The 27,768-nt window shown below is 39.5% G+C and overlaps 2 protein-coding genes across 2 annotated transcripts in view; one reads left to right on the top strand and one right to left on the bottom strand.

Annotated features, from left to right (window-relative positions):
* SLC46A3 (solute carrier family 46 member 3) overlaps positions 1 to 27,768 on the top strand; it is a 511,104-nt gene that overhangs the window by 399,442 nt on the left and 83,894 nt on the right. The gene's annotated exons all lie outside the window — the stretch shown is intronic.
* The window catches only part of PAN3 (poly(A) specific ribonuclease subunit PAN3), a 45,830-nt gene that overhangs the window by 5,802 nt on the left and 12,260 nt on the right, over positions 1 to 27,768 (bottom strand). Inside the window, exons 3-15 of the mRNA XM_075198942.1 lie at positions 27,202 to 27,268; positions 25,618 to 25,688; positions 21,578 to 21,728; positions 13,448 to 13,695; positions 13,097 to 13,201; positions 10,568 to 10,625; positions 9,326 to 9,487; positions 7,665 to 7,781; positions 7,093 to 7,194; positions 5,422 to 5,587; positions 4,512 to 4,599; positions 2,045 to 2,184; positions 1,146 to 1,275 (exon numbers count right to left, since the gene is read on the bottom strand). Coding sequence (XP_075055043.1) covers positions 1,146 to 1,275; positions 2,045 to 2,184; positions 4,512 to 4,599; positions 5,422 to 5,587; positions 7,093 to 7,194; positions 7,665 to 7,781; positions 9,326 to 9,487; positions 10,568 to 10,625; positions 13,097 to 13,201; positions 13,448 to 13,695; positions 21,578 to 21,728; positions 25,618 to 25,688; positions 27,202 to 27,268 — 1,605 coding nt within the window. The remainder of the gene's footprint in view (positions 1 to 1,145; positions 1,276 to 2,044; positions 2,185 to 4,511; positions 4,600 to 5,421; positions 5,588 to 7,092; positions 7,195 to 7,664; positions 7,782 to 9,325; positions 9,488 to 10,567; positions 10,626 to 13,096; positions 13,202 to 13,447; positions 13,696 to 21,577; positions 21,729 to 25,617; positions 25,689 to 27,201; positions 27,269 to 27,768) is intronic.

Genomic DNA, 27,768 nt, shown 5'->3' with positions numbered 1-27,768 from the left:
CACCTCAGGGTTTGTTTTCTTTTTTACATGTATTTATAGGATTTCCATGGCACATGGACATCAAAGATGGCTGCAGTTTAGATCAGCTCTGTAACCGAACCTCCAACATGATAACCTTCTCGGATATACAACGGTTAAAAAATTGTGAGCAGCTCTTCCCAGGTTGCCATAAGCATTTTCAGCCGAAGGACAAAAACTGGGGTATTATAGACTAACCATGATTCACCTTTAAGAGAACTTGTAATTACTCCCCATTCCCAATGTTGTTATTGGGTAGTTCTCGCTGGAGCTAAATAGACTGCTATATCCAAGTGTCCAGCATTTACTCTAAAGTTACCCCCGGCTGATAGCCAGGGATAAGCAACTGTGCCACGTGCATGCTGAGGTCTGAGGTTTTGGCACCTAAGAAGATGCCAGACTTTTCCCTTTCTAAAAAGTATCACCTGCATGGTCCAACAGATTCATAATTGAGGAGCTTCTCATTTCTTTCATTGTGACTTGAGTACAAGTTATTTGTCCCAAAAAAGTGGGGGGTTCCAGACATTTAAGGCAAATTAAATCATGCATTATAAATTTTTAGAAGTCTACAAAAAAGTGCACAAATATAGACATGAAGCTGGTTTGAGACAAATGCAGGCGGCTTTCTATACAGCAGAAAGCACAAGTTCTATTATTGTCAGGACTGCTTGCTGGAGGGAACCCTCAAGTCTTAAACGTGGAAGACCTATCCCCACCACAAAAACATAAAATCTGTCATCCTTTTGTGCTGTTCTCAGTCACCCAGTGTCTAAATGAATCCAAATAAAATAAAAGTATAATAATGTTATTACATATATACCCCCAGGTAAATACTGTCAAGAAGAAATGTACAGACACTATTCTGTGCCGTATATGCTGCCCAGTTGGCATGAGTAATTGCAATGAGTAGGTGCCTCATCTTCTTATTACTTTCATGCTGCATATTTCATGGTTATCCGGGTATACTTGCATCATGTTCCGTTAAGTGCGTGTGTGTATGTCACAAGTATACCGGGATGACCTGATGTAAGTATAATCAGGAGAACAGTGAAGTACGCACCACGGGAGCATCAACAACAGCCTCTCCAATCAGAGTTCGAACATTACAATGAGATTGGTCACTTTACCTTTGCGAGGTCCTCCTCTATGACGTCATTGCGCATCTGTGCAGCATCCAACTGAGTATAAAACCTAGCACCAATCATTGGCATGATGTCGTTTACACTACGCAGGCGGTTTTGGTCTGTCAGCAAGTATCTGTAGATATAGAAAGACAGACATATGGTTGTGTGCATTTAAACCTATTAGAAGACAGACAAGCGCCCACCTGACTTCAGTTAAAGCAGATTCATCACAAGGTCATGTTGCCTTCTACACATGTACAAACCTAGAACCTGTCTAACCTAGGAGAGAGCATGTTATCTGGTAACCTGGTACAGGAGCAAGCATAGAACAGTGCAAGTGAGTAGCTCCTGGGTAGACCGGTGTACTGCTATGTGGCCTGGAAAACATCAGCCAGAAGAGCGTGTAATATGCATAACATGCTCACTCCTGGGTGTACAAGGCACTATGTAAGTAAAGAACATAGCATACAGGACCTAGCGATAGAATGTATGGTTATATATTTAGGTTTAAAGCACTCCTATGATGTAGTTATTGGTTTGCACAGAAACTTCAGTTTCAAAAAGTGTGGGCGGCAATCTGAAATACAGAACTTACATGAAACATTCTAGTTCCCTTTTAAAGTTTCCAAGCGGAACAACAAAGGCAATTACATTAATAAGAGAATTCATGTTACCAAAGAGAAGTTTCCCTATTGTGCACTATAGACTTATCTACAAACAAATGATGTGGATGTTGTATGAATTCTCAGCAGTGTGCGGTGGGTAATAAAACATGGAAATGCCACCATATTAAAGCACACTAGCGTACTTCTACCCTATATTGTGAATTCCAGAACAACTATTGCAGGTCACACTTTGCTGTGAATGTAAACACTACATAGAGACCACCAGACAAGCCTTACAAGATGAGATTTTTTAAGTCGGAGGAGTAGTTGATGTTCACAAGCTCCATTGCTTTTTGCAGATTCTCCCGCTGAATTCCCGCCAGAGAGTTGCAGGACAATGCCAAGACCACTTTTCCTAATGAGATCAGGTCTGCTTGCTGGGGGGACAAACAAGTTTAAGGAAAGGATTACTACATGTGCTCATAGATTCAAATTATAAGTTATAGTTTTCTCTCTATCATTTGCTTAAACCACAACATAGGGTTTAAATAAAGCAATTAAAGTGTTTTTTTCATTACACCAAGTGAAGACTTGCTCCATATGTGAATGAATGCCCGACACAGAACCGTGGCAGCCGTGACATCACATCTGAATTGCCAATAAATGCTTTGTCATTCTTTACTTGGACAGCCAGCTCCACAGATCGGTTGGCAACTAAAAATGTATTTTGGCCCAAATGCAAGGAAGATTACTGGCTAAAGACTGGGCTGTATTAGTAACATTATAAAAGAGAGAAGATTTAGGAGGTTACAAATCATCAACAAATAGAACCACGTGTTCTCTACCATTGAGACAGAACAAGCAATTTGTTTATTTTTAGTGTTAAATTAGTATTCCATACACAGTTCTATAAAGTGGATTTTGACATAGTTGAAATTAATACCTTGGTAAATCCAGGTCTAAATATAGGAGACATATGCTCTCTGATCATATTCGTACCACATTCTAAAAAGGAAAAATCGGGACAAAATAACAATCTATATGATCTGCCCAAACCACGCTACTTTATGCATGAAGCCTCGCTCCTTTCTGAACCAGAGAACCCAACACCACTTATTAGGACAGTCCTTTCAGACGGAGATCCTCTGCATATCACTCTTAACATGAATTAGAGAGCATGTAGGTGAAGCGTATGTTGGTAGAGGCACGCAGCTGGACCACCAGTATAAGACTGTAGTGACCATCCTATAAGAGCTCCCCTCTATGGACAGCTGTCATGTTGGAAGTATAGGAGAGAGCACACACTTGCTCTCACAATTATTCAACAGTCTGCAGCCATAATATGCAGCTAGCTGGTCTGTCACCTGCACAACATGCCATGCAGAAGGCTCCATTATACAGGAACCGCCACTTCCACATAAACACCAGGGAACTTCCACATCCTACTTAAATGACTGTACATGACCCGCTGAGGTGACAGCCACCGGATGCAAACCTGCACCAGACTATTTTGGGCATTTGTGCATGGTTTTAGAGAGGAAAAAGAGAAACAGGCAAATAACTAAATACTCAACTCTAATGAACAGTTAAACAGTATGTGTAAAAAGTAACAAACTACCTTCTGTAAAGTTAATTGATTTGAACACCCCAAACAGATGAAATTATAGGTTTATGTTTGAGGACAGATCATATAGTAAAATATAAACATGAAAGTGTTAAATGTTGATGATGATGATTCATAATACTGGTGGCATCAGTTGGTAACTGCTGGGAAAAACTGCGCTTCCATCATACACTAATTTTTAATCTGTCCCATTACTATTTGACCTGTATCTCCCGTTGACCATGTAAAATGAAGAATTTTAAAAAAATTAATTTACATTTCCTAATTCCATATCAAACCAAAATGAGAGAATGGAATTCTCACCGATGAATAAATTGTCATCTAGATTAAACTCACATTTATGACAACCAGCTTACTTTGAGGTCATGGTTACATGTTCTGCCCCATGTAGTGATTCTAGGTAAAACCAGGTTAATTAGGCAACATGAGATCATATTACAAGAGGCAAACCCCAAATGATCACTTCATGAAATGCATCTACCCAATATTGAGTTGCCCTCACCAGCCTAAAATTAGTTCCGACATGGATTAAATAAAAAATGGTATGGAAAGAGAAGTACAGGAATGACGGGACTTGTTGAATTTATTAATGCTCCTTGACTGGGGAGGTATATGTGACGCACGCAGTTGGCAATGATGTTAAGATATTCTGTTACACTAAAACTTTGCTCCAGCAGTATCAAGGGACCCCCACATGGGTCAATAAAAACACAGCCTGAAGACCAGCAGATTAATGCTCTGCCTGTAAATTCAGCTGAAGCACAATGTGGGTCTACAGGTGTTTAGATCAGTCCAGCACAAATGTGAAGAGGTGATGGCTAATCCTGTGGCTTTGCACAAATGCTGGGAGACAGGAGCCATATCCAGCTGGGCCTCACATAAGTGACAAAGATCACCCCTAGTATGACTGGTGCCTGTTAATGTGGTTCTAAAAAAAAAAAAAAAGGCTGAAAGTGGTCCTGGTTCTATTTACAGACATGCAAATACTGATCTAAATCAAATTTTGCCTGGATTATTATCTGGCATCGCAGTCATTTACAGGCCACACAAGGTAGTCCAATATTGCAGCATTTGACCAGCAAAGCAGATGAAGTTATATTGTGTGTCAGGTATAAAGCATGCTAAATATATAGGTCTTACCTGGTACTGGGGCATTAAAGCCACAGGATTACTCTGACTACCATCATAGGTTAAAACATCAAAAATTCCGGCACAGTTGACATGTAGCCTTTAAAAGAACAAAAATAAAACCATAGTAAAATATTTCACTAGGACAACAAAATAAAAAATTAATAAGGGATTACATGTCTTTAAGATGCATTTTCACATGCAATCTGATAATGGTTACAAGTGATGCTGCTTAAGGATCCCATCATTTTGACATTAAAAAAAAATGGGATTCCCATGGAATCCTGACATTTGGCCATGTCGCCAAGTCCCCCCCCCCATACTTCCTTTTAGGCCTCAAAGCAGGGGCGGACATAGACTTTATGTTTAGGGGGGGGGGGGGTGATTTTGCATAATCACGCCCCTCCTTTACTCCGATTGACTGGCCCGCATTAAACTCCGCCTCCCATTCGCGATTGGCCACACACCCTCCCGGTTTGATCGGCGGCTGGGACCTAGCTTGCTGCTGCTAGGGGGAACGAATACCCCGATCGCGCCCGCGCCCCTTCTCCCTGGATCCGCCACTGCCTCAAAGTAAAAAGTAATCCAGGTATTGAAACTTTCCCAGATAATTTGGGTGCATTAGTCTTATGAAACTATGGGAAAGTCTGCATTTCCCCATCTGAAATCCTAAACAGACATACAAAAAAGGGAATGAATGCATGGAAAACACATGGGATCTATAGGGGACAAATACAATGCAACACTAACCACATATGTACTGTTCACATAAATCATTTTTGAAGAAGGTACTTCAGAGAAATGGAAGTGTTCTTATGCAGAGAGAAGTGAAAGCCCAACAATATATAGATTCTATCCTTCAGTTGTCTGCAAGGCTTGCCAGAAAATATATTAATTTTGAGTAGGCAGCAAAGAAAGATACCTTGTTTTGCCAGTAATGAGAATCTTAGTCGGATCCATTACACGACATGCAAGGCCCGCTGTGTGAATGGTTCGTAATGCTGAGCTCAACTGGACAATATAAGCCCAAATGAGGGACTCCGGCAGCAATCCGGCATGTTGGCGTGGCAATGGACCATCGTGTTGGCCTGCAGCAAGCAAACGATATTGAAATGGTGTTATTAGATTACAATTATTTTTGTCCATCACCAAACAATATTAATTACTGATAATGGTCTATTTGGAAAGTGCACCAATATATTTTGCAAAGAAATACATTTTATTCACTGAAAGTCTGCTATACCGGTAAATACTCTATATAGCAGTCCTGGACAACCTGTTGCTCCCAGCTATCTGCCTGCAAGGCATGCTGAGGCTTGTAGTTATACAACACCTAGAGAGCCGCACGTTGTCTATGCTTGCTATGTAGATATTTGTATTAGGTCATTTTAACAACAGATTATGTATGTTTGAGAACAATGTGAGCTCCGAATTCAACCGAAAGGAGTTAATCCCCCCTCATTTCCTTAGTAACATTTTTAGTTACATAATTATGCAATGATGCAAAAAAGTTGGGTTTATACGCAACTGCAGGAACCAATACGTTTGAACAGCCAAGTGAAGGTTAGACTAAATGAACGTGCATATGAGATCACTATGGGTAGAGGTGCACGCCTGCGGCTTAGGCCCCCACGTAGGGTCACAGAATTTTGTTACATATGCAATACATTCTAGTGGGAACCACCTAATTTTCAGAATCCCAAAACAGTTGCAAAATGAGACTTGGGACACCAATTTAAACATGTTACACACCACTGGGTTCCTGCAATCAGTTGCACATTTGTTAAGGTCTTAAAAAAAAAACAACAAAACACTGGTGCTATAAAAGTAGAGCAGAAACAGAGATGTAGCACCCCAGCAGTTTCAGGTCATTACTGCGGTGTGTACTGTGATTTGTAGTAGTCCCGTAGATTTGCATGAATGCAACTGAAAACGTGATCTTAGTTGTAAAGGTTCTGACAGTTATACTGAAATGCACACAAACTCCACACAAACTCCCGGCTGACACGCACATGAGTGCTGAAACTGGCACATGTCAGCAGGCCTGGATCACTTGTGTGCTTGCTGCTATGCAGAGCTTAGGGATGACAGCAGAAAATCTTTACTATATAAGGGAGGGGGTACTGTAGGGATAGCCAGGTTCCTACTATTCACAATTACCAAAAATTGAGAATTGAATGATTCCCCAAAATAAATGGCGCCAACAGCAAGAAGTTTATTTAAAAAAAAAAAAAAAAAAAAAAAGCTACTCTACAGGGGGAAATCTGTAAATGATCTGCTGTAGCTCTCCACTGACCAGCACAGATTACTTCTGTGTACCCAGACACTGAATGATGTCATAGTTTAAAAGACCTTCCGGGCACCAGGTTTTAGAGGACAGTGTGGGACCCAATAGAGACTCCATCAGACTGCTAAATGGTGGGGAAATGAGGGTTGATTTCTTAACTAGTTTTAAAGAAATCCAGAGTTACGAGTACAGATAAAAATAACTTCCAGACATTTAAAAATAATACACTACAGACTTCTACATAAACACGCATATAGCACCAATGGAGATTGGAGCAGACGACTGAAACAAGTAAACAATGCTTACCCCACTTTCGTTTCGTGAAATAAGCATCTGCACTGGGATCATTAAAATGCCTGCTCATCATAGTCTCCGCTCCAGCGTGGAAATCGTATGCAAAAACCAAGGCTTTCAGAAAAGAGAAGAGACAAAATCAATAACCTACATGATTGTAAGCTAGGCGCAACTAAGAGGCCCCCAGATTTGCACACATTCTATAAAGAAACAGCCCAATATCTGTTACTGAGATTCACAGAAGCTCCCACAAAAACAGACTTTGGGGGAGAGGGGGCGATAAAAATGACCTTATTTACTGATTTTAAAAGATTATTTTTTTGCCACCTATATGTACACTTTTTTTTACAAATAACATTTAACCATTGGGCTGAGTAATATGTATAACTGCACAGCAGGTCATTTGATGTATATTAAATTCAGAGTGTTCCTTAGCAAGCCTACACTATAATTATAGGCACAAAGCCCTACAGCCACCCTACACAATGCACCAGTATCAAAAACCAATAACTAGGTCTTTATTAGATAGCAACTACTGCAGCACAAATGGCCTTAGGACTTTGTTATTTAAATGACTAACTTACAATGCTCTCCAAATGCTTTGGTTGTAAACATTTCCCTTAAGGTAACAATATTCGAGTGCTGGACTTTCTTCCATGTGTCAACCAAAGACATGCATTTTGTGTTTACCAGACGAAAGCCTGCGGGAATGACAAGTCGTTAAAAAATATTTCACAAGACACAAATTCAGAAGAGAAATTATATACATTAATGGGAGCTTCAGAGAATGTAGCGCACGGTTTCAGAGATACTAAGGGCAGATGTATGCAATTTCCAGGACATCAGATTCCAACTGGATGTAGTGGACTAGATCCAGTTATCTTTTAGTGCCATTTACATGGAAAAACTAGATAACATGTTGGTCTGGGGGAGAGCAGTTGTATTTAGATTATGTGGAAATAGATATAATTTAGCAGGTTTGGATTTAGAACAATTTCAAAAGTGTACTGAGAGTAGCACATAGATTTTATTTCACGTACCAGGGACATGTACGAGTGCCCAAGGGAAAAAAACACACCATTTTCTTTCAATTAAATTTACAGAGGAAGAATATACTGTTTCTTAAGTATGTGTTTTTGTAATACTTCTTGAACTACAGGGCCTCTGCAACCTGTTGGCTTCCTCTAATCTGTGATGTGGTCACTGACAGAACGTTTAAGTGGTAAGACGAGAAAACCCCACATCATCACCACCCTTAAAACAGACACAAACAAGGCAAATCTTGGCAATTTTTTGTTGTTACTTCTGCATTGTTAGATACCAAGGTGTAGATTTACCAAAACTTCTATAACGGAAAAGTGTCGTTATAACCCATAACAACCAGATTATAGCTATCTGTCCATTACACTCTAGAAAAAATAGCTAGAATCTGACTGGTTGCTATGGGCAACACCTCCACTTTCCCTTTTAGAAATTGTGCGCTTCTCCTCGGACCTTTTACAAGGGGTTACACATAGGTCCTCTATCACAATACATGTCAGGCAGTTACATCAGGAGTTGCCATATGAACCCAACATGCCATTTAAAAACGAAAAAGTTATACTAAATGGGGAAAGGGTGGGATAGGTGTGTTTTTTCCTTGTGCTTTTTTTAAAAACGTTGGCTGTTATATCCATCTAGGACACATGTATACATACGCATCAATGTAAACATAGAATACATTATATTTACAGTAATGTTGTAATATAAATAGAGTTGGCAAAAGTTTAATTCCAATTTACGAGGTTGACATTTGTTTTCAATCCTGTTCTTATAAACAGGGCATGTTTTGGGATATTCTGACTGGTGGGTTTAATGCAAATTATTAATATATGTGGTTATAATATAATTCCACATTTGTTACTGGTGGTTTTTTTTTTTAAACATGCAATAACGATATCACCAAAAAGAAACATGCGAGAGGAGTCATAAAACACGGTATAAACACCCCTATATGGACACAAAAACATGAAGTACTGAAACGGCCTTCATCTCTAAGTGCACAAAAAAAACAATGAAATACCAAAAATGTCTGTCAATGCCAGGGCGATTAAGTACCATGTTTTAATAACACATTGTCCCTAAATGTCAGGTTAACAAGTTTAGAGATGAGTGTCGGCAAAAATGTAATTAGCAACTCATTTAATGCAGGTTTTGGGGACAGGCCCACATCAGACCCTTTCATGGTACAGCCATGCAATCTCACCATGGACTCTTCGCAGACAGTAGGTCAGATCATCCTTGCTATTTACAGCTTTGTAGCATGACGTTATGTACCCGAAGTTGCTGGACTTGTGTATCCGGTTAGGAGGAGGCAGAGGTTCCAGCGGGAAGAGGCTGTGGTAGCTGTCTACCTCTGCAGGTACAGCTAGAAAGAAACAGAGCACCGTCACACTAACAACTTGTGCATCAAGGTCAAATCTAAAAAACTACCTAAAAATCTCATAGGCAAAATACACATCTATGTTCTCTGAACGGATGGAGAACTTGGGGAATGGTTACATCCTCATTACTTCTAGTGCACTTTAGGTTCCTATTCACATAAACCACACTGGCCACAGTTATTCCAGTACAGAAGACATTACCAGGGATAGATTTAAAAAGCAATTGTAAATGGGATTTTGCTAGTAGTAAAATATAACAGGCAATAAACTTTGTAGGGTTTGCTGCTGTATCATCAATTTTTATGATAAAATTCCTACACTATGAAAATCCCTTCTGGATAATTTGGTGAGATGCTTCCTCCCATCTCTACCGGCTATAGTGGAGGGGGCCGTCAATCATCCCCTGTGGGCAGGAATCAGCAGGGGGCAAGGAGATTTCATTCTTCCAGGTGCAGTAAGCTATATTCCCTACAGAAATAAGTAACGTGTCACTGGCACATCACAGTACGCTATGTTTGTGACGGAGTTGGGTCAGAGGCAGCGGTGTATTGCTGGCTTTATAAAGGATGCGAGACGTGAACGTCTGTCATTTGTCTAATCTTTAGTCAGTCACAGTGACATGCTCAGTTTGAGTCGATGAATCACACGGTCACAGGAAGAGGGGGCTTAGTGGGGGATACAGTTTCTTAATGCAGATCTCTGTGCTTCTATATGCTACGTTTATATAATCTATACGGACGGTACTGCGAATGACATATAAGTGACAGCCAAGAGGAAACATGGAGGTGAATAATGGATATTCAGTTTTAGTGCAGTTTAGCCAACATAGTAGCTAAGATGTTCCATTTTCTTTAAAATCTGACATTTCCATTAAAAGTACCACCCCATTGAGAAAAGAGCAGTTTAATAACATTATTAAAACAAGTTCTCTTCAGTGACTTTTGATGAAGGGGCATACGTTTTTATATATTATTTAGGAGTCACTGCTTAACAATCTGAGGCATCGTTCACTTAATATAAAATGCTTCTATAAAAAGTGTTTACACAGAAACACAGAAACTTACCAGGCATATCTGCTTGATCAATCTGAGCCATCGTTATTAAATGCCGGTTTATCAACTCCTAGAGAAAAAGTTAAAGCAAACAAATCTTAGCTAAAGTACATTATTCAGAGCAGGAACAGTCCAGTAAGATGCTGCAAGGACAATACATAGATCCCCATAGAATTCACAGTAAAGTATGGCCATTGGTTATAGGACAACACAATTTAAATTTCATGCATCAAGGAGACATTGCATGGTATCATGCTGGGAATATAATCTACATATTTAAGAGGTTAGATATTCGGTAGTTTTAGAAGTTTGAACCAATGCAAATTCAAAAATGACAGCAAATATATGGGGTTATCTATGAACATGCAAATGTGCTACAACTCATTACAAGCCATTTGCTGTGTACTTTCCTGGTGATTTAAACAAAAGAACTCCATGTCCGATACATGCGGGTTCTTTTTCTAACTATGCAAATAGTGTATAATTTTACATATTTTGAACACCAGGTGGCACTGTTCTATTAAGGTCTATGAATTCCCTTTTTCAGAGCAAATTAACATGGTGACACAGTAATGTTACATTGTAGGCATTGTGTTCACTTTAAACTATATCAAGAAGATTCTCACTTCAAAATAGTCAGTGGCCAAATGCCTTACAGGCCATTTAAAGTTAAATGGTAAATGTAATCCAATAAACTATGTATTAAAAAAAAATGTTTTAGTTTTGGGGATGTAATGAAGTGGGGGTTTTTTAAGTTACTGATTGCATGATAAAGATGGTTATAGTAACTAAGTATCTGCTGGAACATCAACAAAATTGCATTACATTTAGTAGTGCTTAAAATATGGGAAGTCTCAAGGAAAAAAAAAAAAAAAAAAAAATTATACCATTACATCTGACCCTATAACTAGCAACACTAAGGCAGTGTTGGCTCACCTGTGACACTCCAGGTGTTGTGAAACTACAACCCCCAGCATGCTTTGCCAATATGTAGCAGCTTATTGCTGGAAGGGTATGCTGGGACTTGTAGTTTCACAACACCTGGCGTGTCACAAGTTAGCCAACACTGCACTAAGTACATATAAATGCTCTTCCATAGTCTGGGGAACTTGGTGATTAGATTTTGTGGCTGCTCTTTTGCATAAAAAGTAACCAAAGGAAGAATTCAAGAAAATTATGTTTAATCTAATACGCTGCTAATTTAAATTGATTTAATGACAGTGTAGTGAAATTAGTTTAAGAAACATCTGAAGACAAACAAAGTCTCCAGCTGCCGCTGCAGGTCTCCTCTCACTGCACTGGACAGAGCAACTTGGTCATTTTATTTCATTTTCCTTCATTTCCTTAGTTTATTTGCCTCTCATGTCAGTTATTTTCAATTTACAACAATGTTTCTCACATTGTTATTCTTGTTATCCTTCCAATTATAAATCCTTTATTCACATTACCCCAGCACTTCTCCTCTCTAATACTCATGGGCTTTTCCCCCAGCTATATTACTCAACTGTAACATCCTCAACTCCTCACACATCTTACAATCTCCTTGCTTGTGTTAGCTGGCAATATACATGACCAAATGCAGACGCCCTTCCCCCTCTCCAATACAAATCATCCAAATGCAGAACACTAAACAAATCCAGCGAGCCTCAAATATACCACCTGTCTCCCATCACTTTCAAGTTCCTGTAAATGTGCCCTACTGAAAGCACGCTCTGTTTGTAGCAATCCAACCTCCATCCATGACCTCTTCCTCTCGAACAACCTCAGCCTTCTGGCAGAAGCATGGCTCACACAATCAGACACTGCCTCATCTGCAGCCCTTACACACGGTGGTACCCACTTCCCTCACACTTGGAAGCAGATAAGGAGGTGGGGTTGGACGCCTTTCCTCATGTTGCACACTCACAGTTGTAATGATGGGAACATGAGTGATGGGAATTTGGTAGAAGTATTTTATAATTGGTGTAGTTGAAAATCCAGACAGCATGTTTTTCCAACTACTTTCAACATACAAGGCCAAAAAAGACACTGCACCAACATACATCTCTTTACTTGTTTCAAAATATCTCAACTAGACCACTCTGCTCAAGATCAGGGCGTCACATCCACACTCCTCACGATTACAGGACATTTCTCAGGCTGTACCCACACTGTGGAATACCACCCTCAACACAACAACTTTCCTCTGGCCTCCAAACCTTCACCTGTTCCCTGAAAACTCTTTCCCCTTGCAATCTGGCAGGACCTATGTGCAATATGTAGCACTTAACCTCACGTATCAAACTCCCATTGTCCCATAGATTATAAGCTTGCGAGCAGGGCCCTCTTATCTCTCAGTTTGTAATACCTAGTACAGTTACTACTGTGTTTGTTCCCAATTGCAAACTGCTATGGAATATAAATCTATCTCCAGGTTAACAAAATAAAACATTCAATGATTTACAAATACATGGCATGACAGCACAGACAGTGGAGGGGAGGCATGTACACAATAAATAAGAAATTTAAAGGCATTACAGGATAAAGATCTTTCGCACATACCTGTCTGAGCTCATCGGCCATGAAGAAGGAAGGTGCATTCGCTTTTGGCTGCATGTAAGCAACATGAGGAGCAGTAGGAGGGTAAAGGTGATAATTTGGGAAAACCTTTGGTGGGGTAAAATAAAAATTTGTAAAAAAAAATACAAAACGTCAGATCACAATTTGAATTACTTCATGTAACAAAGCAAAATCATTAGCCAAAAACAGCTAAAAGAGAATATGCATGAAGACTACAAGCAAAGTACAGGTGAAATAACGAATTCCAGGCATCAGTGACACCATCTGAATACAGTGAATGTCACACGCTGACAGAATTGCAGGTTAGTTCTCAGGGTGATGTAATGCACGTACCATTCCTGTGAGTGGCGCTGGAGTGGTGTCTGTGTAGAAATAGGTTGTTCCGCCCACAGTCTCTTTCTGAATGATCTGTCCTGCAGACGGGGGCTGGGAAACGGAATTTGTCACTGGCGTTGAGGCACTGGTGGGCACCATGTAAGTGGCTGGGTTTGGTGTGTGGCTTCTTCGTCGTGGGGCAGGCGATGTGTGGGGTGTAATTTTAGGGGAATGAAGTGGGGAAGACCCAGCCGATAGGGACATCCCTAAAACAGACAAAATAGGGAAAACAAAAAACCAGAGCTCATGTCAAAACACAACCACGTAACATGCACTGGAAAAAAACGTGTGCTCCATTTCAAATCTACACCTCTGTATATACCCGAAGACATGTTGGGTACTCTGTATTGCTCACAATGTGCAAAATACAAGACTGAACAGGTGCACAGTTGCAGCGAATGCCAATGTTTGCCCACCTTCCCTGATTACCTAGGTAAATGCAGACTTATTTTTCTAACATTTTACTACTATGCATAAAAAAAGAAAATTGGAAAAAATGTAATTTTCTAAAATGTTTAAAAAATTTTTTTTGGCCAACAGCCCATTCCTGTACAGCATCAGTGGAGCGAAACTCCCTAGTGCAACTTTCAGCTGTTTGTATATATAGCGCAAGCATTTGCAACAGGAAACAGTTAATGCACCTCGTTCATGGACAACTAAAACTTGTCCCAACATGTTCAATGTACATGTCAAGGCACATTCATAAATAAAGGGCATTTCCTAAAGTTTTATTTATTATATTTTTCGCACCATTGAGCCTTTTTTATAGCTTTAGTGCACATATAACAAAAGCTAAGCATGGAAAGGCTTCTGATGAAATACAACAGTGTGTGAGTAACTTGAATCTGCAATGAAGTCAGGGACTAATGTAAATATTAAAACATCCTCCATGAAGCAATGCGTAATATTTTGGCTTTATATAAAAGATAATTATAATAAACAAGTTAACCCGTGCATGATACTCATGCATTCTAGTCAAATCAAGCTACTTAAGGTGTTAAAAAGGTTCTTGTCATGCATTTGGGGCTAGGCCAGGCCTCCTCAGGGGAAGAGCGTTACTTCCCGACGTAAGCGCCCTTTTTTAACGTGGTTTTGTCCACATGTCACCACCTCATCATTCTTCTCCATCACATCATCCTTCATCGCCACATCCTTAATCTCCATCGTCTTACTGTTCTAAAACCTCTCGATACACAACGTTTCTGCTAAACACCTATCGCTGTGCTCAATCGGTCTTCCTTGAAGGGCAGTATTCATAACCTGCACTTTCACATCACTGCTTCTCCGTACTCGTGAAAATGAGACATACAATTGTCCATGACCAAACACAGGCTCTGGTAAATAAATACCCACACGGTCAAGAGTTTGAGCCCTCAACTGGTAAATTTAGCCTTTACTACCCCTCCCACGGGGATGGGGGGGAAGGGGGGATGATGGAAGTTAACTGACGTCACTATTATAATTTTTTTGTCAAATAATTTCAGTATACCAAATTTCAGGTCAATTGGATGAGCCCTTTCTGAGAAAATAGTTTTTCCCACACACACACACACACACTAACACACACACTAACACATGCCGCTAGGCTTATATATATTAGATAATTGTACAATAAAAAGTACCAATAAACCTCAAAACTGAACTTCAGATAGGAACCATGAAGGTAAAACTCATTAGTCTTCGTGTGACTCGCTATTACAGCTCTGATGAACGTGAAGTATCGTCTCCCCACTAGAACTAAGCCAAAATGTCAACTCCTCCACAAATTAATTTTCCTCCTTTCACATTTAGGCATGAGTGAGTTTTTTTTGCTTTGCTTCTTAAAAACAAATATCTTTATTTAGTGTTTTCAACACATACATTAAAAGCTAAAACATTCTATAAACTAAACAAAAAAAAAACAGACCCATTACGCTCAGGTTTTTACACCTTTCAAAAATGGAGTTCACCTTAAGCGTTTAGCGTGGCATTACCTACTCCTATCTCAATCACGCCACAGAGCACAATATTGTCGTCATGTTGGCTCTACTTACAGATTGTAAATTCCCCATTGCTTGACATTTTGCAAACAGTACAGGATACCACTCAGCAGATGACCAAACACAAGCATAACTAAAATAGTCTTACGGCACCTTCACTCATCTCTAAGCCCCACTATTACAGCCAGCTGAAGATCCTGCAACATCATTAAGACCGTTTCATCTGTGTCAGATCCTTTTAGGACAAAGCGACATTTAAATTACTGTGACATCAGTTACCTCCCCCCTGTGTAAGAATAGGGCTATCCACAGGGGGCATTTCTACAGAGCAAGTCTGACGTCATCACTTACTCTGCTGTTTGTTAGAACAGTGCTTCTCTAACACGACAACCTACTGCAGAGGTGGAAAAATGCTATTCCACATATCCTCCAAATGTAGTAGAAGATCAAATGCAATTATAGGTATACACTGTTAAATGAGAATTTCATGCGACTTTCAAATAAAAAAATAAATTAAAAAAAAAAAAAATACAAAACATTACGTATGAAAATTGAAATATTCCGGCACCGAATGGGCGATTAGTCAATCTTTACTTGTTTCTAAATTCTAAATCTTCGCTCTCATTCAACCAGTGGAAACTACCTATTCATTGTTTACCAACACGTCAAACCAGAGATGGAACAGAAAGTTTTAGGACATAGAGGTTGAAACCCCGTCAACTTACCATCTGCAGAGTACATGAAATACAACAGTCCCTGGGGACTCCCACACAGCTGCGGTTGGAGGTATTGTTGGCAAGTCTCCAAGCGGCATCCCAAACATTGTTTAGATGTTGTATAAAATTGTATGTCTACTAAGAGATTGCTGCAAAGATGAAATTAAATACCATTTTGAGTGAATATAGCAAATGTGCCCACAAAGCCAATGGGACGGCACAGAGATTGTCTAGTCAGCGTAACAAATACACTGTTTTGTTGGCGTTCTTTAAATCAAAAATTCATTGGTTGCTACAAGTTTAGGAGATTATCGGAACCGAAGACAGTCGTAAGGGGAGAAATCTTTTATTCCTGCACACGAGGCTTCCTGTCTTTAAAAGCACTCTGTTCAAAGATGTATTTTAATTAATTGAGCCTGGCACATGGGAAATCCTATTCTGGAGTGTTGCTCTCTAAACAGAATAGGAGGAGATTGGAGAGGATGTAGCAGTTTCCACTTTTCTTGCTTTTCATTAGAGGTCTACCAGATCTTGGCTACTCTCCCAAGCTCATCAAGCTGTATCCCTAGTGAGACTCCCTGCTCCCAAGTCACGTTCTTGTGAGAGCATCACAAATGATTAACACTCTTAAGTGGTAAGGGTATTACGGGGACAACAGAAATAACTGTTCTTTAATCTGTTTATTTTATCTAATTAACTCTACAAAGTCCCTTTGCAGAAGCTATATAAAGGCTTGCAAAAGAAAAAAAAAAAAAAAAAAAAATCACTATACATGCAATATTCACATTAGCAAAATGGTCCAAACTTTTTTTTCCCCTCTTTTGTCTAACTAATATAGCCAACATAACATGCCCTCAGCGCACAGTAAATGTACTGCCATCACTGGCGGTGACCTTAGGATAGCTATATCCTATAAAGAGGATACCGCCACAAGATAAATCATTGGCCCATCAGAAGTTCAGAGTGCAAAGTAACTTACGTAACACGCTAAATACTGGTCCATATGTAATAGTAAACTAAAAAAGGAGGAAAAGGGTCTTCTTCTAGAGCAAAAACACTTTTCTAGAACAAAGCACACATTTCTCACGTGTGTTACACTGCATATGGATGGGACGGAAAGGGAGAACTGAAAACAACAACATAAGCCATTTCCTTGTTCTACAACTCTAAATGTAACATTTACAACAAGCATAAAATTCATGGAGCGCATAATGCAAAAAAAAAAAAAAGAAACCGTACTGAAAAAGTATCTGCATTAAAACAAAATCAGATGTCATGTTGAGGTTACTAATTTAATTGCCAATAGTTTATGAAAATAAAAAAGGGTTAAAACCCCCCCTGCCCCCTAATACTACAGAGATCAGTCTACCTGTGTCACCATAATAGACCACAAATTTCACTTCTTATATCACTTTCATATACGTAATGTCATGGTGAGCCCCAAAAAGGAGAAGTGAGGAGTTCAGTCAATTAAACAATAAACGACCATGACACAAAAACAAGATGTTCTAAGTGCAGAAAGTTATTTTGAGAACAGATAATACGGCTAGAATACAAGAGCAGGGATGTGCACAGCTTACAGGTCAGACTGGGGAACACATGACGTAGGGTTCCAGTTCTCCAGCATACTACGGAGAACACACCTGTACATTGTCACCTAAAATCTAAAACCAGCAGCTTAAAACAAAGACATTACAAAGGAGTGAAAGGCAAATACACATCTTTAATCTAGGCCACATAGCAGCTTTTCCAAAAGATTTTCTCTAGAATGGTATGTGTGCCAATAACTATACATTGGAATTTGGAACACCCGCTTTTCTGTTTATGGCAAAGTTTTAAAACTGGCATAACAGACACTTCAGGATATCCCATGTCATCAACTGCAAATGTTCTACTTCTATATGTTCCAAGTTATACACCATCTACATAGAACAGTGGGGCTGGGAACGATGTAAGCTACAAGAAAACGTAAGCCAACATCATTTGGTATACAGACTGCCTGCTTTATACCTAATCACTGCAGAATGAGGGAGTGTCGCATACAATGACTGATGTACACAATGACACACTAACACTATTAGCTCTAATGTTATCTGGCACCATTAGCTGTATGCATGTAAGCAAACATTAGATCCAGGGTAATAGTTTTGGTGTCAGGGGAGATCCAATCAGGAACTCCCTCCTAACGCCCACAAAGGATTCCCCACATCTGCCATTTAAATCATATGAGAGTGGGAGAGGTGTGACATAGAAAGACAGTGGGTGGTCCAAAGGGATTAAAAACTGTAGGAGAAATGCAACCTCCTTCTTAAAAGTCTCTTGGCGAATATCCATCCAGAACTGCCGATTTCCCAACATAAACACAGCTCTGTGTCCAGATTACAGATGGCCATTTCAATCTCTCGTGCTTACATTCTAGAGTAACAAAATGCTTCAGGAGAACGTACACAACACTTATTTTTGTGTTTCTCCTCAATTTTGTTCCTCAACTGAAGCACACAGTTTAAAGGGGAAGAATATGCTGCCAAGCTATTCCCTCTTATTGAGACAAAAGGACATCACTGTGTGATGCCTCATTCACAAGTTAAACACATTTGTAAAATACTTTACTTTATACAACAAATTAAAGGAGAATAGACCAAAGGGATTAAGTTTCCACTAAGAATAAAGCCATCTCTAATACTACAAGTGCTTGTATACTGCAGGTAAGTCATTCTAGTGACAGAACGGTCGTGAATGTAAGTCATCAAATCAAAAACACATTCTCCACTTGTAAAAATTAATTAAAACAGTCCCTTCGATTTTGATTACATCATGTTAGTTCTCTCAAACACAAAGCATGGCACAATGCTATCCAAGTACTTCCAGGAAGAGGATATACATATATAACTTCTATCTGCTAGTCTGTCAAATGCAATTAACAAAACCAGTAAGAAGGGGAAGAGGAAAGAATGTCAGAAGTTAGTCCCCATTTCCTTTACCCCAATAAATAAGGTAAAGTGGCTGGTAGTAGGGATGACTTATGGAGCAGAATACATCTAGTAGACAGGGGAATGACTGCACTAGTAAGAAAAGTAATAAGCATAAGGTCAAAGAGGTGGTGGTAAGGGACACCATTCTAAGGAGAGAGAGGGTAATCTGTCACCAAGACTAAGCCATATATTTGCTCTCTCCAAGGTCTTCATGTTGGGCACACTATGGAGCAACTAGATAGATTGGGAGCACGGCAGGACCCAGCCACTTTAGTACACCCTGGTTGAGCGTCGGAAGCAGATGGAAGGTCTCTTCTGCTACACACACTATTGGCCTTTGTGAGTGCTTTCCTGTTCACTTTCTACCTATCAAACCCCTCATTTAGTGTTTGTACCTCTGGTACATCCTCCCCTCAACTCCCACCATCTGTTGGGGATCCACAAGGCTCTGTTCTTGGCCCTCTACTTACCTCACTGTATACCTCTTCTTTTGTTCATTCAGCCTCCAGTATCACCTGTACACTGATGACACCCAAATGTACCTCTCCTCCCCTGATCTGTCCCCTTATTTAGTATCTTGTGTAACCAAAAATTTATATCATCTCTACATAGATGTACCACTGCTACTTAAAGCTCAACATATCCAAAACAAAACATATCTTCCTTCATCCCAAAGTCACCAGCTCCCTTCAAATCTTTCTTCGTCAATAAACACCCCAATACCAGTCGTCCAAGTGTCCTGTGTGTGTCACACAGGTCTCGGCCTTCTACTTTATTCATCACATACAGTGAGGAATAATGTAGTCCTGCCTTCCTTCCAGTCCTGCCTCCTCCACCTTAGAAATAATGCCAGAAAACACACTTTTCTTACCCAAGATGCTACCAAAATTTTCTGCCCAACCACTTCATATTTGCCACAAAATATAGCAAATCCTTACACTGGCTCCCTTGTGTCCTTCAGAATCCAATTACTCACTTTACCTACAAAGCTCTCAACACCACATCATACTCTCAAATCTCAATTAAAAATACTCTCCCTCTCGCCCTCCTAGATCTACCTATGACATGGACCACATCTTCTGTAGGTAGTCCAGCAAGGTGATCACCAGACTTCTCCCGTGCTGCTACCCAGTTATGGAATTCCCTACAATGTTCAGACTCCATCAGAAAACCCATATTTTTTATTAGAGCTTACCCTACTCCAGCAGATACTACTCACACTAATTCACCCTCACAACTGTCCCAGTCTCCACTCGCTCCTCCAGTATGTCCGGTTTTCTACCCGTGACAAGGGAAGGCCAGCATATTTAGGAAGGATAGAAAAAAACAGCAAACTCAAACCCAAGAAAATATAGACAAAAATGGCAGATAAAACACAAAGTATGAGTAGGTAACTGGCTGATTAGGGTTCTATATGAATTATTCAAAATGAGCCAAGCCCATTAATTGGGTGCCTCAGATCAGTACTGGGCCCTGTTCTATTCCTCATTTTCAATAAAAACTGATCATTGGTTTTGGACATAATCTTTCAAAGCTTTGTGTTGTCTAGTAACCTTAACACAGAGCAGGACATTAATTCACTCTAGAAGAAGTTGGACCAAATGATGAGTTGGGAATAGAAATGGCAGATGAGATTTAATGTAGATCAATGTGACGTACAGCATTTAGGCCGTGGCAACAATTGTGCTGCCTATAAATCACATGGACTAGAAGAACGAAGATGAGAAAGGCCTGTGTATACTAGTAACAATGAACTGAGTAGTATCACCCAGTGTCAGAAAGATTATTAAAAAGGAGGGGTTACATTCTAATGAAAATTTGACAATCTGAGGTTTTTTACTTTAGGGGGCTGATGGGAGGGAGAAAGTGCCTTAGAGGTGGTGACCAAATTAAGTGTCTGCAAATGTATTTAAGGACAATACAAAGACTTTTATGACGACCTTTGTACATGTAGAACTGTAAAACGTGACAAGGTAGCATCCAGTTAGACTGAACAAAGTTTCTACCATCAACCTGAAAAGGAATTTGTCACTGTTCGGGTAGCCAGACTATGGAATTCATTACCAGAAATAATGGCAGGATCACAGGATGGATTAAAAAAAAAAAAAAAAAAAAAGACTGGTTACCAATTTTACAAGGAATGATAACAAAATTAAACATTTAGGGTGATTGTTCAACAGCATTAATCTGAGTGCCATGCATGTCATCAGGAAGGAGTGCTTCTCCTCTTGTGGGGTTAGATCTAAATCTACACATCTAGAATTTATTAAAGGTTGAACTTGGACTTCTATCTTCTCAATCTCAAATACGTAATGTGTCACAAGAGTCAATGAAAGTTGTTAGTGTTAAAGGCAGCTTCCATATTGTGTCTAATGTTACATCCCATTTACTGCATGTTTCCAAACAAATGGTAAATATTACCTGGAGCAAGACCAGCTGCAGCAGGACCTCCCATAGATGGATGGGAGAATAACGCTTGAGAGAAGGCAGACATGTTAGACTGGGACATATTACTCAATCGTGACGTGGATCCTCCTTTGGGGATAAACTCACTGGCAGTAGGATTGGGAGCCTGAAAACAGGATACATGTATTATTAACCTTTATTTATAGGGAGCTGCATGTGGTCGGCTGAGCCGTACAGAGGGCAAACAAGACAGTACATGGTATAACAGTACAATACAGTAAATACAACACAAGATCCTGGTCTTGCACATTAGATATGAAAATCTATTAAAATACAAAATTCTCACTGAACCAAGAATTGATTGAAGAAATCAGGCCTTCCTTTTAAAGAGACATGTCATTTCTATTAAATTAAATATAAGGTTACTTATACTAATGACCATGTACGTCCATCATCATCATCATCATCATTTCACATGTGGTCCAAACCCCAGCGTCTGAAATAAACAGCAGATACCGCAGGCCTATGATAGCTACAGGGTCTTTGCTGCAAAACTGGAAGAGCACATTTAGGTCAAGAAAAGTTGCAGCCAGAGCTCCTTAGTATCACTTGTAAAATAGGATTGCCATAATGGATTCCTATTTATAACAATATGGAGAGTGCTAGAGAAAAAAAATAAGCCTCACACAGATCAAGCAAGGTTCATTTATTGGAAAAGATATTATTAAAAAAAACAAACCCCGCTCTTACAAATTCTGGCAGAGGCTATATAAGCTTTGGACGTTTAGCAGTTGTCCAGGAACCAGGACCCAAAGTGTTGCTACATGTTTCAGGGAACACGCTACATGTGCAAAGCTTCCCGAACCTCTCAAAAAAAAAATTGCAAACTTTTTACCTGTTCAGTTAACATCTCTTCATCTGTGAGAGTCCTATTTTCCTGTAGTGTTCACCTCCACATTGGGTGATTGCAGAATGCGTGAACATTGAGGAAACTCCCTGAACAGAGATGCACCTGGCTAGAGATGTGTCTCCTGTGGCTATCTACACTCTGGGCCACTTACCATTTCTCCCTTTGCTGACACTAAAGCACACTTCTTTCCTATGCCAGCCGCTTCCTCACATTTTACACGTGGTAAATTCTGGAGTATTTTACACCATAGATAAGGTGCACCAAGCAGTGAACGAGTAGTGGTCATACGAATCACTATGCCCATAGGCATCAGTGATCCCTCAGACAATCTCATCTAAGCCATAATAAGGAGAACTGGCTGCATTCCATACAGAGAAGTACATTTTGACACGCTAACATTTGATTAGAGAACTAAGTGTTAAAGTTGTTCCTTCAAGAATTACAAAAAAAAGGTAGAAAAGGAGCAAGGTGACCCTGGAGTGTATAAAGTCAGACTTGTGATTCTGCACAATTTGATACAAAGCTGTAAAAACAGAACTGTTAAGTATACTACTATACAATAAGCTTGGCATTTATTTTATGAGCAACTGTAGAGAAACTTCTCTTGCGTTACACTATAGATCTTTAGAAAGGCTAAGTGGCTAGGACAACATGATGCTGTAAAGATATTAATAGTCATGACTTGTTCCAACCACAGTGCTTACGCACTTTGCACAAACGTTTATGTTTTTATGAAGAAGCGCTAGGATTTGGGGACCAACCCGGAAGGAATCTGCAAGAGGTAAAAACATTTTATAATGGAATGAGCTTGGTTGGATCTGACATTAGTTGTAGGAATGTGCTCCATTATTTACCAGCATATACAAGAGAGATTGTGTGTGATAGATTAATAAAAAGGAGACTCAAGGGGTACAGAAGGAGTATTTGAGGGTGTTTGCACAATCTGTATTTAGCAGGGAGTTGCATTATTTCTCCATGCAAAAGACTTTTCACATGTGCTCAGAAGGTGGAAACCAAGTTTTCGGATAATACTTTTAAAAGGTACATTTTTTGCTTCTTCCAGACAAACTTAATATAAGAGAGTGCATATTTAGGCAGAGTGCAAGCAAGGTTGTAAAAACTTTCACAAATGCGATACATGTAATATAGATTCTCTCAGTGTCCCCTCACATATGATGTACGAAGGTCAGCTGCAGTGAACAGTATTTTAAAAGAAATACATAATACAAACAAAAAAAAAAGTTAACACAAACTATGGGTCCTAAAACAGTTATGCACGGATGCCTTATAATTTTGTAAGTCAAACATAACGGGAGATTCAAATTGGCGCAAGGTGTCTCAGGACATCCACGGAGAGGGGTGAGAAAAAAAAAGGAGCAGTAATTCCTACCGCAACGTGCGCAGTATGACGTGCATGCCACACTGCTGACAATTAAATCTGCCCCTTAGAGGCAGCTTTATCAAACGAGAAAGTTGAGGTGTTGCCCATAGTAACCAATCAGATTTTAGCTATCGTTTTCTAGAATGTGCTAGATACATGATAGCTAGAATCTGATTGGTTGCCATGGCCAGCACTTCCACTGTTGCTCTTTAGAAGGTCTGACAAATCTACCACTTAGTGTGCATTTCACTATACATTCTTTTTTTTTTCCAAGCTGTGAACAGTAACCATGACCTCACGTCTGATTATGTTGCTACGGCTCACAGCACTTCTTTCCTGAACACTAGTTATAAGTGTCACGGTAAGAAATAAATAAAATCAAGCAATGAGAGAAGCACTAATGATAGATTTGATCAGTATAGCATGATAATTTTAGTTGAAGTCAGATTGGTTGCCTCACAGATGAGTTAATTGTTCCAGATTTCTTAAGACAATTAAAATGTACTTTCTACGCGACGAGCACAGCATAGACATATCGCCTATTATGCAAGTTAATGTAGAGTAATACATTCAGATCAGTGCTCTCCAACTGGATGCTCTGGAGCTGCACTGTCTACCTCCTATGGTTGGGTTGTCAAAGCTTTTAACCCTTGTTCATTGTAAACTTAATTTACTAAACTGGCTATTCTGTTCTGCCTCCACTAAGCTGCAGCACCAATGTGAAGCTGAACAGTTCACCAATTGCTCCAGTGTCACGGTCATATTTTAATGGGAGAGAAACCAATGGCTCTGTAAGGAATACATCAGCAGCACACTGCCAGCAACGAGGGAAGAGAGGTATCCGCAATAGTGGGGAAACATGGGCTGAAGATTCCAACTAAAACATAGTCAACTGTTTGATACATACTCCCTCACCCTAGCTGCTTTGTTGTGTATACCAGGAATGGTGGTGATTAGATCTGGCCAGGTGGCTCTCTGGCCGGATCACTTTTGGCTCCATTGCAGACCATCAGTGCAGTTGGAGGTCCATCTTCCAAACGCACCTCCTGCCTGTCCCAAGCATTATCCAATGGATGATTAGCTAGCATTGCTGTCATTGTGTGCTGTGATATCACACCATGTGGGTTAGCTTTGAAGAGGTAGTTTAGCGTATAATTTACAGACAAAATAAAATTTGACCCACAACTACTCACATCAAACCAAGTCTTAAACCCACACCGCTGGTAGAGTCACCTTTAAACTATATCAAAATTGGACAAGGATGATAATAAGTCTGTTCTTCTTTGTTTAATGTTGGGAGTACCATAATCTTAGCACAAAGAAACATAAACTAAGCTCTGATGACCCATGAATACTGTATGGCAATATTCTATTGTTCTGTATTCTGAAGGCATCATGAAAAATAGACTACAATTACAACCACAATTATTCTGTACGTTAGGTGTCATTCTGTCTATTCTTATGTTGAATATTCAAATTAAATTCTAACTGTCTGCCTATCCAAGACATGTATGGTATATGTGTTCTGAATAAATTTACATCAATTGGCATTGTGCCAATGGTCATTTTTACAGGACCAATTTTATGTTTTTGCAAATTGGATATTGTTCAGTTTTGTGGAACACCGTAATATTATGATGATTATTATCATCATCATCATCATCATGCAACAGAGGACAAGGATGAAATCCAGCCAAAGAGGAATGCCTAGAAAGAATACTAAGAACAAAAAATAAAAAAAAATAAAAAATGAATATAGCCTACCTTTCGTCTTTGAGAAATGCTGAGACCAGCAAAGTCATTAAAGAGGTTGGAGGCTGGAGAGCCTAAAGGATCTAAAAAAGTAGATTATTATATGGTTAGTACATTGCAGGTCTAATGAAGAGCACAAACTATTTAAAATGTTTAGGAGTCGTTACAGTAACAAGACTTTATCCCTAGCGACGGTATCTTTTTGGCCGACCTTCCTTCTTGACTTACCCTCAGTCAGTTATGTTTTATCCACTTTACAGAAAACTATACAAAGCTCAAGTGTTTGGTTCAATTACATCTACCCCCAAATGGGAGCCCCACATGACGCAAGAAAACATCAGTCTAATTTTAAACAGTCATCCCTTGCCCTCTGCTAACATAAGGGGCAGTCTTCATCTTCTTTTTATAGAGGATTGGGTGTTATCTGTTGCTGCTGCCATAATAAATGCTATCCACAGCTCCAGAGACCAGTATCTGGACCCACTGGCAATTGTGAATACCTTAAGTGAGCTCCTGTAGACAACATAGGTCCAACCAACTATGGCAATACAGAGGGTTTCCCCAACTGTATGAACTAAACTAGCAACATAACAATACCATACTGATTCAATTATATTTTATTTCTGTAATAACTTTATTTTCTGATAGTGCTCCTTACAGAGTTGTTATACTGTTTTTGGTAAATGAACCATTATATTAAGAACAAAAAAATGTTCTGCAGAACACCTATATACTAGTGCTAAACACCCCTCACTGAAACCCTTACAGACAGGCCTACCTACAGGACATTTATACAATCTTGCTACCAGTGTAAGCCTCTAGAGTCACTACTGCATGATTTATTTGTGTGCGTTTTACACAAAGGTATCTTTAGGGCTTGTCTACATAGGTGCTTTTCCCTTTTATTACTTGTGAGTGCAGCATACCTGACACTGCAAACAGAAATGAATAAAGCCTTTGGAAAAAAAAAAAAAACATGTGAACAGTAAACGTGAGCATTCAGAGTAAATGCTGGACAGGATACAGCATGTGCTGTTGTCTGCTGTCCAAGGTAAGTCCAGCGCTCTCTGACTGCTCATGAATATACTGTTGACACTTTCTATATAGCGCTCTACGATTCCTTTTACTAGAGAAGTATGTTGTGTCCATCCAGCAATAAATGCAGCTCACATTCTATGTGCCACAACCACATGGAAAGCACTCAAGGCCTTAATGCTGGAAATAATCCATTTTCATTTATGAAAAAAGCCTTGCCAACCAGTGAACATTATGTTGAACTAGATAAAATAATAAAGGTAGTATCTAATACAGTTCCACAACATAATAAATATGGGCAGTCCTGCTTAAATATATTTGTAGACAATATTGTACCAAATATCCCCCAACTAATACCCTCTTTGGCTGTATAGGTGGACTAACAAAATAAAAAAATACATAAAGATTCTATGGGAATGGATTATTTTACCACAAATTCGTGCTCTTTGAAGTGGCATTTCTGAATAGTGTAGTCGAATGCTCATTCTCTGGTATTTCCTAAGGCTCAGAAAGGTCTATGGTGTGAACATTACCTTGCACCACATAGCTACTATCTCTTACCATGGCCTGTGTATGCCTTGGCACTGTCATTCAGAAGGCTCGGGGAACTGCTGCTGTTTGTCATTCGCTACACAAAACACATAAAAAAAAAAAAAAGCTTCATTACAACATACACTATTTACAACAAGTGTAAAACTTTAAGGAACACCACTAATCTATTAAAAACAAAGTCACTTGACATATCTGATTTTTCTGCTGCAGAATTCTGCCAGCCAATACAAAGTGAGCTTGAAAAGATGCTAGACTGGTCCTTCACAGCCCCCTCTCCTACTCACTACATTATTCTTGGCAGACAGCCAGCAGAGTTCTGTGCATTTCTTAATTTTCAGAAACATTCAAGAGGGGCGACGGCTCCTTTTGTTTCAGGTATTTGTCTAAGCCAGTTTAACGCAAAACCAGCATTCAATAAGAGCACAAGAATCTTCAGATTAGAGAAGAAAAAAAAAATATGGGTGTAAACAGAGTTTTGTGGCAGGACAGTAGTTTCCCCAGAACAACAGTAGTTCTGCAGAGGTGAAAAGCTCTGGCAATAAAGTCTTTGAGTTCTGCTTTTGCTTAACCATACCT

This window comes from Mixophyes fleayi, chromosome 2 (assembly GCF_038048845.1).
Source record: "Mixophyes fleayi isolate aMixFle1 chromosome 2, aMixFle1.hap1, whole genome shotgun sequence".
NCBI lineage: Eukaryota > Metazoa > Chordata > Amphibia > Anura > Limnodynastidae > Mixophyes > Mixophyes fleayi.
The sequence above is the reverse complement of the archived record's forward strand: the minus strand, read 5'-3'. Positions and strand labels throughout refer to the sequence as shown.